Raw genomic sequence first — 16,091 nt, 5'->3', positions numbered from 1 at the left:
AGAAAAATGGCTGAAAAACTGTGTCAGGTGAAAGGATAACAGGACAAGCTTGTACAGAAACTAAGCTGGAGTAACAAGTAATTCCTTTTTATTTTAAACGAAAGTTTTGCATAATAGTCTGCTCTACAAGCTTTAAATCTGAGGCAGACATGGCAGCAAGTAATAATTACCTTCAGCTTTCAGCCTTTCTTCTAAAACTAATGTCTTTAATCACAAAATGAAGCATTTCTGAAATATCTCACGTGGATTCCCTTTGACATCACATTACTCCCAATGAAATTTCACTTTTTTTCTTCCACACATCAATGATTTATTTTAAGGACTTAATTTCGATCAAAGCATAATTTGAATTAATAATCTTAGAATGAACTTAATGGTAACTACACACAGTAGTGGTAAGCGTAGATATAGACATATATGATAGATATAATACATTACAAACATTAGCAATACAATTGCTTTAAGTACAGAACAAACAAATTGTTTGCATATCCTTTCTCATTTTATTTGGCACAAATAACTTCTCCTACGACATCTAAGGAATTTTCAAAAGTTTTTGGTTTTAAGTTGCCAGCCGTATGGGTTTCGTTGCATTGGGATTGGGGGTCAGGAATGGGAAAATATTTACAATGAGAATGCACAATGTCAAAGTTGCATTTGCATTGAATAAAAATATAAAACGAATCTGAATCCGAATACCGAGATGGAAAGGACTTTAAGAGCATTTTTGTCATAAGCATACAAGAATACCAAAGTTGCCTCGGCAACACAAACAATCAGAAAACAAAAACAAAAAAAATATATAGGGAAGGGAATTGAAAAAATAACTAAGCAAAAATTGTATTTCTATTTATTCCGTTTGGCCTTGGACTCCTTGGTCCCTGGTCCTTGGTCCTGTCTTGTTTGCCTGGGTGGAAATATAAAAATTACTTCGTTTACATCCACCAGACAAGGATAAAACGGGGCCGGCATCGAGTGCGAGAGCGAAAGCGCTTCCAAACGGGTCACGCATCCTCCTAGACAAAGTAATAACACTTGACGCACGTCTGAGCTTCCGGCTTGTGTCCGGCCAAAGGACGTGCTCAGTTCTAGGCTCCACCACATCCTCTTCCCGCCACTCGCCCACCCACCCTCTCAGGTGGTGCAAACTAGACGAAACTCTCCTGACGTGTTAAATTGAATTTGAGCAACGCTGCGGAGGACGTCTTGGCCTTCGTTTTGGAGTTGGTCTGGGCCTCGGGCGTCTGGTGTCCGCTGGAGAAGGCGCCACTGGCCGCCGGTCCTACAGTGGTCAGCAGCAGCTGCTCCTGCTGATGGGCACCCAGGAGTTGTCGCGCCAGCTGCGAAATATCCCCGCTGTAGCCGGAGTGGTCCAGCGACTGACCTGAGGCGGTCGGCTTGAGGGCCAGAGATTGACGCAGCAGGTCCGGCAGATGCCACTGCTCCAGGAGCTCCGCTCCGAGGGTCGGGGAATCGCTGGCCAGGCGCGTCAGCGTGTGCAGGATGGTCTTGATGCTGCGGCGCTGGGCATCGCTCTCCGCACGTGATCCGTAGGTCTTGTAAAATTCCGTTTGGTACACGGACGTGATGAAATTTATGATGATGCCGTTGGCCAAGTGGCTGTGGCACTTCTTGTTCAGCGACATGTTGTGCAGCATCCCAACGATTTGCTCCTGTACGAAACGAAATAAAACAGAGGGGGAGATGTTGATGAGCAAAAAATAAGCAACTCAGGATTCACGATTCTACATATATGTATGTCTGCATGTGCCGCTGGCCCAATGAAAAATTGTGGCCAAGATTGTGAAAAAATTGGTTTGCAAATGCACAAATAAATTTTACGAGCCAGCACCCGGAAAGCTTTCAATAAAATTGGCAAAAAAAAACCCCGAATATTGATCCATGCCGGAATCCATTCAAGGTCAGACTAAACCTTATTGGTTACAATTACTTTGGTTTTTTTTCAAAATTGAAGGTGGATAGCAGGAATCTATTATCTTCAAACATGCCACTCTTCCCACACCTAACCCTTGGGTACTTACATAGAGAAATACGCTGTTGCCGCAGTCCTGGTGCTCCAGGGTGTCTATCAGCCGGAAGATGGCCTCGTTGGACATGATGGAGTAGTGCGAGGTGACCTCCATCCGGCTCAGGTTGTTTAGGGCGGCGGCGCAGAGGAGTAGCGTCTGGGCACAGCATTCCGGCTGCAGCAGAGCAGTTAGTCCAGTGACCAGGCTCTCGGCGCAGTCCTTCAGGCCAGGCACCCGGTGATCGGGTCCGTGCCAAGCGGCCGTGATCTGGGCTAGCAGCGAGACAGCCTCCCTTCGCTCGATGGCACCCCTCTCTTCGGCAGACTCCACCTGCAGGATGTCCCTCACAATCTCGATGCCCCCACAGCTTCCCAGCTGGTTGATCGCCTGCGGAGCTCCACACAACGTAGCCAGGGCCCGAAGAGCCAGAGCCCGCACGGAGCTCTGCTTGTGGTCCAAAACCACCACCAGAAGAGTGCGGACTGCCTCGTTCTGAATGAAGGCATCCGACAGGGAGGCGAAGCCATCGTACTCTATGTTCATCAAGGTGGCCACCATGTTGATGTTGGCGCGCAGCAGGAGATCGCAGCGGCTCTGCTCGATGCTGACCACCAGGACCCGCACCAAGCGCTCGAAAATCAGGCGCAGGGTGATCAGGGTGTGCCTCTTCAGCAGCTGGACATCATCCAGAAGAGACTCCAGATTGATGTAGTGCTGGCGCTCCAGGGAGTACCTGGTGTCCTTGCTCACGGTCCTGATCTGCTCCAAGTGCTGCTCGTAGCGCCGACGCTCGATTCGGGCATCGTTGAAGAATATTCCCCGCCGTTCCAGCGTGCAGGTGAAGTCGTCCAAGTGGGACAGTAACTGGGTGGCTCCAGACAGGGCTTCCGGGAGCGAACTGGCCTGCATTCCGCTCAGGATCCGCTCACTGCGCTCGAAGTGGGCCTGCAGGGCGAGCGCCTGCTGCTGCAGTTGCCTGACCAACTTGCAGACCGCACTGGTGGTTATGGTGTAGTTTTTGTACGCCTCCTGGGCAATGGACTTGTGCTGCAGGGTGCACATCACTTCCGGCTCGCCAGCCCATCGCTGCTCCATCATCCAGCTGGCCACTGGTTCCGGGTGTTTCTTTGGCTTCTTAGCGACCCTCGACCGGTTCTTGGGTGTGCTGGTACTCGCCGTAAATCTTAAGGAGCTGAGCCTCAGTGGCGAGGGGGCCATCTGGAGGGTTTCATCCTGATCTGCGGCTCCGAAGGTCACGGTCTCGTTATTGTACGGCGGTGGCGCCTCTCCCAGGTACACCGTTTCGTTGTTGTAGGCTGGCGGTGGGGCTATCACCCCCTCCTCCTCGCTGGCGGAAGCCTCCTCCGGGTCCGGCTTGGATTTCCGCATCAGGCGTCGGCGACGCCTCAAAGCCGGCTTCGGTGGGGTGGCGTCCAACTGGCTCCTCTCCTCCGGTGCCTCATCGTCCAGCTTCATGCTGTCCAACTGCTCAAACAGGCGACTGCGGCTGGCCACCACCTCGGCGTCCTCCGCATCCTCCTCCACGGACTTTGATTTCGGAGTCAGCTGACCGCTGGTGAAGGAAATGCGACGGGAGACGCTAATCAGCGGAGAGTAGAAGGAGGAGTTGCCCACCCGACGCACCACAGTGGGCGGGGTGGCCACTGATTTGACGGAAGTGGGCGTGGCAGTTGGGGTTTGCTGCTTGAGCGACTGCGGTGACTGGGGCGATGGCTGCTGATGCTGCAGCTGATGTGATTCCTCATTGTCGGAGAAGCCAGAGTCCTGGCTTCTGAGACTGCCAGGACTGTCGTGCTTGTGCCAGGACAGCTTGGAACTGTTCTGCTCATCCTCGACCTCCTGGATGCACGACAGATTGCCGAGCGGGCCGAGGGAGGAAGGCTGGCGTTGTTGGTTGTAGGCGAAGCCACTGCTGCTGAAGCTCGAGTAGAGGCCTCCGCTGGTGAGGGAGGACTGCTCCGATCCCCACCAGACCTTGCTGTAGCTCCGTTGAAAGGACATGCCTGCAAAGGAAGAGAGGGAGAGGAATCAGTAGAGTCATTTGAATAAAATATAAATTGGAGTCATTCGTTTAACTGGCTTAAATTCATAAAATTTAATGCAATTGCCGCTTGGCTGGTCAGAATTCATTGCCAATACCCGGCCAGTCCATCGAGCCACCCCAAAGGTCATTCCTCCTGAACCGGAGCAGCGGAAAGGCAGATGGGGAGCACAGGGTAGAGGCAGACTACAGTACAGCGCACCCACACATGCCTGAACATTGGCTTAATATCCGTTGCAAAAAAATTAAATTTCCGCCCAGCGATACAAATCATTATTTTAATCAATGAAATGTTACATTTTTCCACCCGCTCCACTCCCACCCACTCCCACCTGCCATTCAGACCTGACCTTGTTGAACTTTAATTTCTGTTGAAAATTTTGTTTTGTCCAGTTTAAGGAGCCAGCGGAGGAGTGGAGAACTTGGAGTCCAAGTCTCGGGCCATCAAAACGAAATTTGGCATATGGCCTGGTTCCTGGTGCCTGGCACTCGCCACTGGCCACCCCGCTGCATACATTACTGTGCAATAATTTCTAAATAATTGATGTGAATGCCCCAAATTGTGGGCATTTATGCAGATTTTACAGACAAAATCTGTGGAGTTATGGGGCCAGAGACAAAGAAGGGGCCATCGTTGACCACCTGGCACGCAGCTTCTGGAAATGCAAATGATATTCTGCGGGGAGGATGGGATGGGATGGTGGTGGCCAAAAAGCATCCAGTATCCAGTAGTCTCTATTATGCAAATGGAATAAACTAATTATGCTGCAAAACAATTTTCGTGCGACATCGCAAACCGAACTCGTGTTTTATTTTGTTTAATTTTGAATGCTTTTTGCACTTTCCAGTTTACATATTTATTAAACTTTGTTTTTGGCCATAATTACATAATATATCCGAGGTACGGGGCATGTAATAGGGCTCAAAAATATGGAGAGTGTGCCACTGTTTGTGTTATGCATGAGTGGGGAAGTTTATTTTTCAGATGTATGTACATGCCCACTGAACCCTGACCTCTCACCTGTCCGGTGTGGAGCCCCCGTGCCATCGGTCAACTGATGTCGAGTGCTCTTTTTTTCCTTCGCCAAATAAATATTGACAAAGTGCTTGTTTCAAGTAAACAAAATGTATTAAATAAGCGTGCAACTATTTTAATTTCGCTCGCCCCTTTGCATTTTTTCATCGTAAACATTTATTTATTGAATTCATTAAGCAATTCATTAAAATTATATTCAATTAGTACAAAAGTCACAAATAAAAAAGAAACAAATATTTATATATATTTTGTTGTTGTTTAAAATTAAATGTCTAACGTCAGTATCAGTCATATTATGTCCATCCATATCGGCATATTTGGAAAAAACTATATGGAAGTTATCTCTTGGAAAATATTTTTAATAAAGGCATCCCTCCATCTTTGCCCAGACCCCATAAAAGTCGGCTTTAACTACATGCGAAATATCGAATTACAGGATATACAAATTAAAAGCAACATCCATTGGCCATGGACTAATTAATGGAGAGCTCTGCCGTCCCAACTCCAATTTAAATTCCAGTCCTGGCGGAAAATCCTTCTCGCTGCCACTGTAAATATTGGACAATTGACGCTGCCTGGATCTCGGCTAGCTGAATGGGGCTTAACAATCCTGCAAGGCGATTAAAATTAACGGTACTTAAAACCAATATTGAAAATCATTAAGTGATTTATGGTCAACCGCAGTCAGGCACACAACTCCACAGAAAAACAAGAGAAAACGGAAAAGTCGTTGGAGTAAAATATTTATATACGTATGTTTATTCTCGTTATATACATGATGAGCATCTTAGAATATTTAAACGCACTTTATAATACAGCAACATACACATATATATTGGTTCATCATTTTCCTAGTTCAATTTCGTTTAAGTATTTCAGGGTTCGTGCACAAAAATTTCCAAAAAAATAAAAACCATCTTCAGTAAAGGCCACACATTGGGAAAACACAGAATACAAAATGGTATAAAGAAATGAAATTATGAATTTTAATGGGCAGAAGGACCCCCGTCTGCAGTGGGCGTGTGGGTGGCAGTCAATTAGCACAGGCGCCACATAAATTTTAATATCGAATACGTATTCGTTTTTGGTTTTTGGGTTTAATCAAGATAAACGAGCGTAGCGCTGCTGCCAAAATACAGTATTTTTGTTCGGAGTGGCGCTTACACCTTGCAGACACAGACACACATACAACCACAGATGTGTCCCCCCGCCACCCTTGCCACTGAAGTCCTCTGGCCTCCACCCCCCGATCGGGTCAGAGCCGAGTTCAGTGCGGCAAATCGTTGACAACCAGCGTCGATGTGTACTTTTGGGCCTCGATGATGGCCGTCTTTGTGCTCGTCACCATCTTGGCCATGCCGTTGACATCGGCGTGCGTCTTTTCGGCACCCACTTGACCCGCCAAAGGCTCATGCTCGTCCTCCACGTAGCCCACCCTCGTGATCTGGACACTTGTCCGACCAAGACGGGCGCGATGCAGCGGCGACCGCGATCCACTCACGCCGGTGCCCGTGGAGTCGTCGTCACTGTAGTCGCTCGTTCGAGCACTTCCGGTCGGCCCGGAGCTATCGTAGGAGTTCTGGGTGTGGTAGTTGCTGCTGGGCTCCCCACTGCCACCAGTGCCGGGGCTTCCACCTGCGCGTACTGCCGCACTTTGGTTTTTTGTTTCGCCATTGCCCGGCAACGTCGTGGTTAGAGTCGCGGTTATGTCCTCCTCGGAGATGTCCTCGAAGGGAGGCGGCGGCGTTGACATCCCGGAGGGCATGGCGAGGACCGGTTGCCGCAGGCCCATCGGCGTACTCTGCGGCGTGAAGAGCGGGGCTGGTGACCGCAGCATGGTCGTCGAGGTCTTACGCTTTGAAGGGGAATGTTTCAGAGTAAATGTGGGCGCCTTCTTGAACACATTCGCCATGGATTCCTGGAAGCGCTTCGCGTAGAACGAGGGCCGGCAGACGGAGACGGTGTCCCCCTTGTACAGGATGCTCTTGAATGTGTGCTCCAGTTTCTTTTCCAGGCGGTACGACTGTAAGATGTCTATGATGCCAATGTACAGAATCAATCGTTGGTTGTTCAAGCACCGGGCTCGGATGCCACCGGCCGGCACATCCTCGTCCTCCTCGAGCGGCACGTCCATGTCGGCCGTGATGGACTCCAGGGCCGTCGAATGGGCCACCAACCGCTGTCGGTTAATGCTGCGCGAGCGGCTCAAGCCGGTTCCGCCAGCTGCTCCCGAAGTTCCTGGAATGGAGGCGTAGGAGGCCACGGCATGTAGCTGATTCTGGTCTGCCTCTGGGGCATCGTCGTCGTGGTTCAGAGATGGAGGACCCTGCGCGGCGCTCTCTTTGCGCTGAAACTTGGCCCGCGCGCTCATTATTCGTTCCTCCCGCTTCTCCTTGGCGGCCAGGTCGAGGTTGTGGATGCCCAACAGAAGCGAGTAGTCCATTATCTGGAAGCTTTCCAGCACCATGCAGTCCCGCTGGATGGTGCGCATCAAAGCATCGTACTTGTCGGGTTCCAGGAAGATGCCATCCTTGTAGTGCTCGGCGAAATCGAGGTCCTTATACGTCGGACTCGCCTTCTGGCGCTCGGCCTTGGAGGCCCTTCGCCCGAAAGTGGAACCCTTCAGGTCGTACTTGGCGTGCATCTTGATGTCGGAGGGCAACAGGTTGTTCATCGCCACCAGGCGCACGTTCTTCGAGTTGTAATGGAAACAGTAAAGCCCAAAGAATTTGGGCAGCAAGGTACGTGGGTTCTGCGAAAGATTCATGTAGTAGCCCGGCAGAAGTTTCTGCAGGAATTGGCACTCCTTCTTCTGCACAGTTTTGATGATGAACTCGTCGTCATCGGTCAGGTAGAAAATGGACCCGGAGGCTCCCGGATTCGAGAGCTCCCGCAGCGGAGAAGCGCACATCGACATGAGGAAGTCGTCGGGCGCGATTCCAAACAGGTCGCGGAAGTAGCGGAAGGCAATGGGGGCGTAGACCTTGAAGCGGAAGTCGCTGTAGTGGTGCGCCGGCGTTATCGACGAACCATCTGGCGGAAAGGCTATCGTCTCCATCTCCCAGAAGTCGTTCATCAACAGATCCCGCTTCGGCTTGCTGGCCAGACTGCCTACCGTGTGCTGAATGCCCAGCTGAATGGACCCCATGATCTGCTTGGACTGGATCTTCTTGTAGGTCACCTCGCCACCCTCGGCCACGCGTCGATGTCCGAGCTTCTTCTCATGCTTGCCGCCAGTTGTGGAGGGATTCCGGGAAACACTCGCGTCCAGGGTGGAGCTGGCGCTTCTCAGCTTCGAGGCAGGGGTCTGGCTGGCGGCTATGAAGTTCAGCTCCTGCTGGAGCAGCGCCGTGCTCTCTCGACCGCCGTGCGCCAAGGCGGCTTCTTTGAAAAGCTGTCTGGATGTGCCGGGCTGTAGGCTCAACGGAACCGGTGTCTTGGGAGTGAGGGGCGTGCTCTCCAGGTCCTGAATAGAGTTTCCCGAAGGGGTTCTTAGGGTAAAGGTCGTGGTGGGCGCCTCGGTGACTGTTTTCACCGGCGTCAGCAGGCTTTTTCTCTCCAACTGCATCGGCTTCTCCGGCAGAGATTCGGATGCCTCCTCGGGTATGTCCTTTGGCACATCCTGCTTGCCAACGGGCTCCAGCTCGAGCTCGACAACGGTGTCCATCTTTCGGCGATTTCTGCTCCCTGCGGAGGAGAAAGCAACTTATTGCAGTTCCTCTAAAACTGTGTAAAAGCAAGAACGCATCAATTGCAGCTCAAAATGGGTGTGGATGTGGGTGTTGGAGTGATTGCATGAATGTGGGATGAGTAAGCCACTCGCAAGTGATTAAGCCACTAAGGCCGCAGCTGTCACGTTCGTATACATGATTTTTGCGTACCCAGCCCCAGTTCCAACAATAGCTCCTCAGCAACCCGAGACGTCCCAGCAGCTGTTATCCACAACTATATGTGGCTTATCTTCTGTTTACTTTTTAGAGAGCAGCCACATAAGCAACAACAATGGCTCAGGCGGCAATTAGCCTTTATCGGCCATGGTATTCGGGCCAAAGTGACTCCCAAACTGCGAGTGCATGAGGAAATCACTCGAAATGATTTAAAATTCAAAAACGACCAGGTAACTAGAGAGTCAGACCGTAAAATTCGATTGTTTGCATATGGGAATCCTAAATAACCGGCAGACACGTCCGACTGCCTCAGCAAACGTACACCGGACCGATTCATATTATTGTTTGATAATCGGCTTCATGATTTTTAATTGAAACAAAAACTGGCCAATAAAACGGATATTTCCTTAATCGCCTGCCAGACAAATAGGGTTCTAAACACGCCATTTATTGACTCAATAGATGGAAAAACCACTTGTTTATAATCCCACAATTCTTTTTTATAAATAAATCCATTTTTTTCCAGTGTACTGGCCAATCGTTTGCTGAAAACGCAAACAATTAAGGCCAAAAATCCACAAAATTATTATAGGAAAGTCATTATTTTTGTGGACGAGCTGGGGGGTGTGTGCTTTTTGGGGAAAAATGGAAACCGAAACCAAAGCATAGGCGCTATGGGGGCGGGGCTGGGGGCGGACTGGCCATTCAGATGGCTCGTGTGTGTTTATTTTCGTAGATTGTCGCTTGGCGGATGGATACAGAGAGGAAGCTATATCCTATATATCATTCTCTCCTCGAGTCTCGAGTCTTTTTTAATATTTGTCGCACGCATGATATTGTCGGGGGAAAAAAACAAAACAACGGAAAGTTTTTCACACGTTTATTCGATGAATGAAAATTATATCAGGCTATCCGCGGGGGCGTCTCTACTATCTTTGATATGCTATGGAAACTATCTTCCAATGACTCCCCAGTTAATGGCTTTAACATTCGCTGTTATGTGGCTGTTAACCTTGGAAGAGCTGTTAACTGGCTGCTGCTTCTTTGCCTTGGAGCATCACTTGGAGCATGTATTATGGAGCTTGCAATTAAAGCGTTTTGCTTTTTTTATTTGCGAATTAATTAGCGTACTTACACAGAAATGCTCGAGGGAAAACCTGGCTAATGCTACTGCCACCGCCAAAGGTCACTCGCCGAAAGAGAGAAGATATCCAGCGAAAATAAATAGTTATTTGCCCTCGCGGTCGCCTCTCTCAGGGCCGCTGCCGCTCTCTCTTTTGTGTATCCGCCGATCAAGAGGGTGCTCCCCAGTGCTTTTGTTGTTTTCGTTGGTTTCCTTCCTCTTCCTTCCTAGCTTGTTGCTGCTTGTTGTTGGATTTCCAGTTCCAGTTGATAAATCGCTTTCATAATTTACAACAATCTCAATGGGGTCTGTGCACACCTGGGCGTTTGTCGTGTGTGTGTGTGAGTGAGTGCTCCTCTTAATTGTACTTGTGACTGGCGGTGACGTCGTCGTGCGGCAATCGGCTAATTTCACCTTAAATTGGCCGCATTTCGGCCTTGATCGCCACCCCACTCACGGGAAAACACTTGGCTTCCGATCTAGTCACGATCTAGACGCGCCTGGCGAACAAATCCTCCTTTTTCACAGCCCCCTTGGTTTTTCCGACGGAAAACAATTTGGCAGAGGAGAAAACGCAGCTGTTCACTTAATTGTTGTTGCTGCTCTTTATCCGACAGTTTTCGATTGCAATGCGGCTATCGTTTATCGAAGTCGTTTGCGCAGTGTGACTGTTTGCCGTACGCGCAGCTTGTCTATTTTTCAATTAATCTTCAAAAACTTGTAAATTCCTTTTATCTTAGTAATCATTAGTGTTTTTTAAGCAAAATCTATAAAAGGAAACGTGAGTCACCGTTTTCCGATCTCTTAAAAACAGCTTGCTCGGCTAGGGTTGCCAGATAGCTTTCATACGACGGGCTAACGCTTTCGATTTAGTGGCGCCATCTGGTAATAGTCTACATGTGTAGACTTTACATGACATTTGATCGATGTAAAAACTATTTTACATTTTCGATTTTAAAAATTGTACAATTTTTACAAAAGTTAAAATTTTGAAAGATAGGACGACAAAATATCAAAAATATAGCTTTACAGCTTAGCTTCAAATAAATTATGTTTCGTCTCCCTGTTTAGAAAGAAAAATGCCCGCGTTTGTTGGCGACAATATTAATTTAATTTCTCCCACAGGAAACCGACTGGCCAGAAGAAATCTAATTAGGAACACCTACATACAAAGACGACTTCCCTGGCCGGCGGCCTAATTCTAATTGGATTAGTAACCGAAGCCAGCCAAGGAAAAATTCGTGTCCCCGTCCTTGACCCTGCGACGTCTCCTGCGGGTGGCTGTCTCATTACCACCTCCCCGCCCATAGCCATTGCCATAGCCATTGCGGCCTGTTTAAATTGATTGAAAAACCGCCCCTTAATCGATATTTATGGCCAGCCGTGAGTAATTTTAATAGACGTCGCTCATTAGTAGGCAAAGCGAAATGTAAAAAATGTTTAGCTAACAATCCGGTTCCGAGGAGGGAAATACATAGCTGAGATGAGAAGACAACGAGTACGGCTCATTACAAATGCCCAAGAGCAGTAACAACGAAAACAGCCACAAATTGCACCTAATTGGGTGTGTTTAATAGTGTAAAAATTAATGTATAATTTAAGTGACTAGCAACCGAATGGGAGAGTTCGTTGTACTAGCTGGATGGTTAATTAAGCACAAAAGGCAGTCGAAATTCATATGCAAATGCCAAAATAGAGTTGTCAGCAAACGAGTTTGGTCCTAACAAGAATTTCCAATTCGTTCTGGAAACAATCCGCCAATTAATTTGGAAATAAAAAAACATAATGTATGCAGTACAAAGCCCACAACAAAAAAAAATAGATTCAATAACAATTAACGGTACTCTTTTCCATATCGCTTAAAGACCCCACAACACCCGAAAAGATAATGCTGCGCTATCGATAGAATTTCATAATAAATCAAAAATAAAGAGAAAATTTAAGTTCTGGGTTTTACATTTATTTTTTGTAAAGCCACTGCTGTAAAAATATATTGAAAATTGCATCGTAAAACTGCATTGAGAGCTGCAAAAATTACACAGAAAATGTTAATCATCATAATTAAGTTAATATGCCATTCGAGTGGGGCTCAAGTGTTAACTGAACTTGGGTTTTGGGTCGGGGGCAGTGGAAAGTGCATTGAAACGTATTGATCACGAGGCCAAAAACGGGGAAAGTTACGAAAAAAAAATGGTGGAGGGTGGGGAGGGCCCAAAGTACTATAGATTTCCCTTCGCAACCCATTTGTCAGCCAGCCGGCTTAATTAACCGTGTGTGATGGAGCCCCCAGACCCCCAAAAGACCCCATGCCAGACCAGATCAAAAAGTATTGGAAACAGCAAGCCAGAGCTTTCATTGATTAATCCGCCGCGGGCCATAATCATTTTAATAGTTTTGACATTTAAGCGACAAATTAAAATGGAATAAATGCAACATAAGCGTAATAAATTTTAATTGCTGTAGGAGAGCTCTACTCTCCTGCTGCGTTCTGCATTCTGCTGGCAGCTGTTGCATTGATATAATGAAATTATTATTTATTTATTCGCCATCTTTTTGTTATTGCATAATTAATTGTTGTCATTCGAGTGGCAAGCAATTAAATAATAAATCAGTTTTTAAACAATCATTTAATTATGTAAAAAATCGCTAGGCAATTGCATTAAAAAGGTCCAATTATTCAAGTCTCACTAACCATAAACAGTTTACAAATGGCTCCCAAATAGAATCCCAGCCATTGTTGCAAATGCCACATCCATAAAAAAATCATCATTCAGGGGGCGAGTGGGTTGACATTTCCCATCACATTAGTATTTCGCGCGAAAATCAATAAACTAAGCCAAATTAAACACTAATCCCATTCAATTAGACAATCGCCATGGCTCTGGCATTTGCCATCTAACGGTAGCCGCCCCTCCCAGGCTCGGCTCCAGGGTACTGTCAGTCGAGAATCCACTGTTCCGCTGCTCTGCCATCGACACCAATTGTCATTGATATCGATCCGATCCGAATGGAGAGCGGTGGCCGCCGCAGGTGACTGACTTCGGACTGGTTTCTTGGATGGAGGCGCCGAGTCCGGGGAGCGGGCTCTTAATAACACCTCTCCTGATGGCCGGTGTAATGGCCGGTGTTTAGCACTCTAATGGATCCATCTTATCCGCAGAACCGCAAATGCTCTCCAAATGGAATTAGATCAGTGCAATTATGTGGTTCTCCCCCATGATTATTATCATTATATTTCAGTAAACAGAAATTAGGAAAGTGTTGAGGTGGGAATTGACTTTTTTTCCATTTCGGATACCCACATCTGTCAACCCATGCCAGACCTTTTCCTTATGCAACCCAATTAATATTATCCAGACGCGGTGACTAAGCCCCCCAGCCATCAAGTTGATCACTCACCTCTGCCCCTTGGACCGTACCTCCCCCCAAATTATATCTCGCAGTTATCCAATAGGTGGACACCGAGCTCGCACACCCCACAAAGCTCATTCATGACTCATAGGGGGATCTACGTTATAAAGAACATTCCGGGGAAACGAACACAAAGAGAAGAAATCATTATGTGGCCTGACGACGCTGGGACGCTCCTGAGTCATAAAAGCCCAGCTTTGGAAAGTCCTTCGGAATTCCGTTCGAAAAAAACAAAATAAAATCATAAAGCCGCATAGCTGGGGTTATGAGCTTCATAAATGGGTGTAATTACAAGGGGCGTATGGATGGACGAATCATATTAAATATTTGTGTTTATTGATAAGCTTATTGGGGTCAAAGGGGGCAATAAACAGTTATCTGTTTGGCTGCCATTCCATATTCAGTTTATAGCGCCTAAAACTTACCGTTTTCTTGTCTCGATGGCCGATAAACAATGCCGAGGTAATCCCAAGATAGCTTTTTTTATTGTCGCTTCGGTTCTGCTGCTGCCTTTTTGCTTTTTGTCACTTTGAGATACAAAACTTAGTATTTCAAGCACGTGTCATTTGATTATTTTTGGTCACCACACACTTGACTTTGGAGGGGTGGGGTAGTGGGCAGTGGGTGGTGGTGCACCCACAATCAGAAGCTCAAATAGTTCAACACTATACAACAGTTAACACAAAGAGCTACTCACTAAACACGCGAAACCGAACGAAACGAGGCGAAACGAGTATAATCCACGGTGATCGCAGCGGTTGCGTCTGCGTTCTGTCAGCGCTGGAAGTCGAATGAGTCTCTCGACTGGGCCTCGACTCCTCGGGTGAGGCATGGTGGTGGTGGCGGAGAGAAGTATTACCTGGCTAGACCGGCTTAGTGCTGTTGGCTTGGACGTTTTCCCGCTAGGTACCTTTCTGACTAGTTACCTTGTGGATGTTCAAGTTTAAAGAGTCTCTGGTTGAAGTAATCCCTGAGGTTTGGTTAGATAAACCTTTAAAGAATGTATATCCTAATATTAAGTTATTTAATATTTAAGTAAAAATAAAATATCTGAAGGATATCAGAATATATCTAACAAATTTATAGATTTTCTTGGAGCCATACCATTTAAAACCACCAGTTTTCTTTGAGAAACGTCTACCTTATCAGAAGATTTAGCCTTTTTCTGGCTATACCAGGTAACACCTCTGTAGAAGAGCATTATCAGCAGCTGCTCTCTCTGGCCGGGTCTCCCTCGGCATTTCTCTCCTACATATTTGTTTAATCATAAAGTACACACGCTTCGCATAATGCAGAGCATTGTTCGCTTTGTCACTTCTGGTAGTTGTTGTAGTAGTTGGTGGTGGTTTATAGTATAGTATGTTGTGCTGCTATATCGTTTCTTATCTATCTCTCTCTCTCTGTAGAACCCTCACAATCAGTTCAAAATAGGGCCCAGCTGTTCGGTAGCGTTTCCAAAAGGTGAGATCTCCCTTTCCTCAGATTTGTGCTCTTTCTGCGCATGCGCAGCTGCCTGAGATATTGTTACTTGATTAGGGATTAGGGCCTCTTGTTATTGTTGCTGTGATTTAATGCAAATTTTAATTTTGCACAGTTTGCCGGCAGTTATTTCAGATATTTGTCAACCCCCTTGGAAATTAAGAATTTCCGTATCGAAACCCGATTGCAACTTGCGCAAGTTTGTCCACTTTTGGGCGGTGATACCTGATAAGATTGCGGGAAACGTTTATAGTTGAAAGGGCCAGTGAATATTGTAACTTAAAGCGACTCGTTTGTGGATCGATCAGGGTCGAGATAGAGAGGAAATATGGCCCCAAAATGAACAGCCATCGTCAGCAATTAGGCAATTGAACAATTGTTGCAAACGCTATTGAAGCGCCATTAGATCGACCATCTATGGCAAAAGGCAATATTAAGAGCAGCCCACACTGTTGCCAATTTGAAGCAAATTCCAATTTGCGAAAGTAGTTAAAGCACTCGGAATGTTCAGGGGGCGAAGGTACACACTGACATGCATAGAAAGCAGAGTAAGCAAATTAAAATCGAAAACAACTACTTAAAACAGTACACTGAAAACCCACAAATAATATTATCGAAACAACTTTCGAGACATCTATTGAATCACACTTCTTGAAGGGACCCCCCCATCTCCAGAACTTGTAACGAATTGTTTACTTTATTTATCTATTGACGGGAAAGTTTTACTTTTTATGACCGGGCATGGGTAACATTGACCTCCAGGCTTCTCAGTGTGGAGCTCCAGTAATGGAGGTTCAGAGTGCACACGAATGGAATTTCCTCCGTTCGCCGTCAATGTAATTTGTCAGTTCAAAGACCTCCAGCGACACGAGGACTCTGCCTGCCGTCTGCCGTATTTTAAACGGGATGCACAAGGATCCGAGTCCTACGTGTAAGATGTTTACACGGCAGTGCTGCTCTGACAAATGTGCCAAGTGTGCGGACGTGCGCCTCCCCCATCCCAGGGACTAAGACCCAAAAACCCATAACACAGAGCATGGAATACGGAGATCCCCGAGTCGAG

General features: G+C 47.1%; 2 protein-coding genes across 3 annotated transcripts; both read right to left on the bottom strand.

The window, feature by feature from the left end:
* Window positions 1-285: 285 nt before the first annotated feature.
* Window positions 286-14,112, bottom strand: insc (inscuteable). Its single transcript, XM_017238191.3, has 3 exons — window positions 13,975-14,112; window positions 2,043-4,054; window positions 286-1,673 (listed from the first exon to the last, which is right to left on the bottom strand). Exons 2-3 carry the CDS (start codon window positions 4,050-4,052, stop codon window positions 1,149-1,151), a joined length of 2,535 nt encoding a protein of 844 aa, XP_017093680.2. The 5' UTR covers window positions 4,053-4,054; window positions 13,975-14,112; the 3' UTR covers window positions 286-1,148.
* sktl (skittles) lies at window positions 5,859-14,075 on the bottom strand. 2 transcript variants are annotated; one of them, XM_017238193.3, is made up of 2 exons: window positions 13,975-14,075; window positions 5,859-8,815 (listed from the first exon to the last, which is right to left on the bottom strand). In XM_017238193.3, the coding sequence occupies exon 2, from the start codon at window positions 8,793-8,795 to the stop codon at window positions 6,396-6,398; it is 2,400 nt and encodes a 799-aa protein (XP_017093682.2). In that variant the 5' UTR covers window positions 8,796-8,815; window positions 13,975-14,075; the 3' UTR covers window positions 5,859-6,395. The 2 variants fall into 2 exon arrangements, with proteins under 2 accessions (XP_017093682.2, XP_017093681.2); XM_017238192.3 differs by lacking the exon at window positions 13,975-14,075 and adding an exon at window positions 10,151-10,781.
* Window positions 14,113-16,091: the final 1,979 nt, after the last annotated feature.

This window comes from Drosophila bipectinata, chromosome 2R (assembly GCF_030179905.1).
Source record: "Drosophila bipectinata strain 14024-0381.07 chromosome 2R, DbipHiC1v2, whole genome shotgun sequence".
NCBI lineage: Eukaryota > Metazoa > Arthropoda > Insecta > Diptera > Drosophilidae > Drosophila > Drosophila bipectinata.
Note: the sequence above shows the minus strand (reverse complement) of the source record. Positions and strands in the feature narration are given on the sequence as shown.

What these genes read in the sequence shown, in the direction of transcription:
- insc (XM_017238191.3), bottom strand. Translation starts at nt 4,052, where the DNA reads ATGTCCTTTCAACGGAGCTACAGCAAGGTCTGGTGGGGATCGGAGCAG. An exon ending in GCAACAGCGTATTTCTCTAT is followed by an intron (nt 1,674 to 2,042) that starts GTAAGTACCCAA and finishes CGTTTCGTACAG; the next exon opens with GAGCAAATCGTTGGGATGCT.
- sktl (XM_017238193.3), bottom strand. Translation starts at nt 8,795, where the DNA reads ATGGACACCGTTGTCGAGCTCGAGCTGGAGCCCGTTGGCAAGCAGGAT.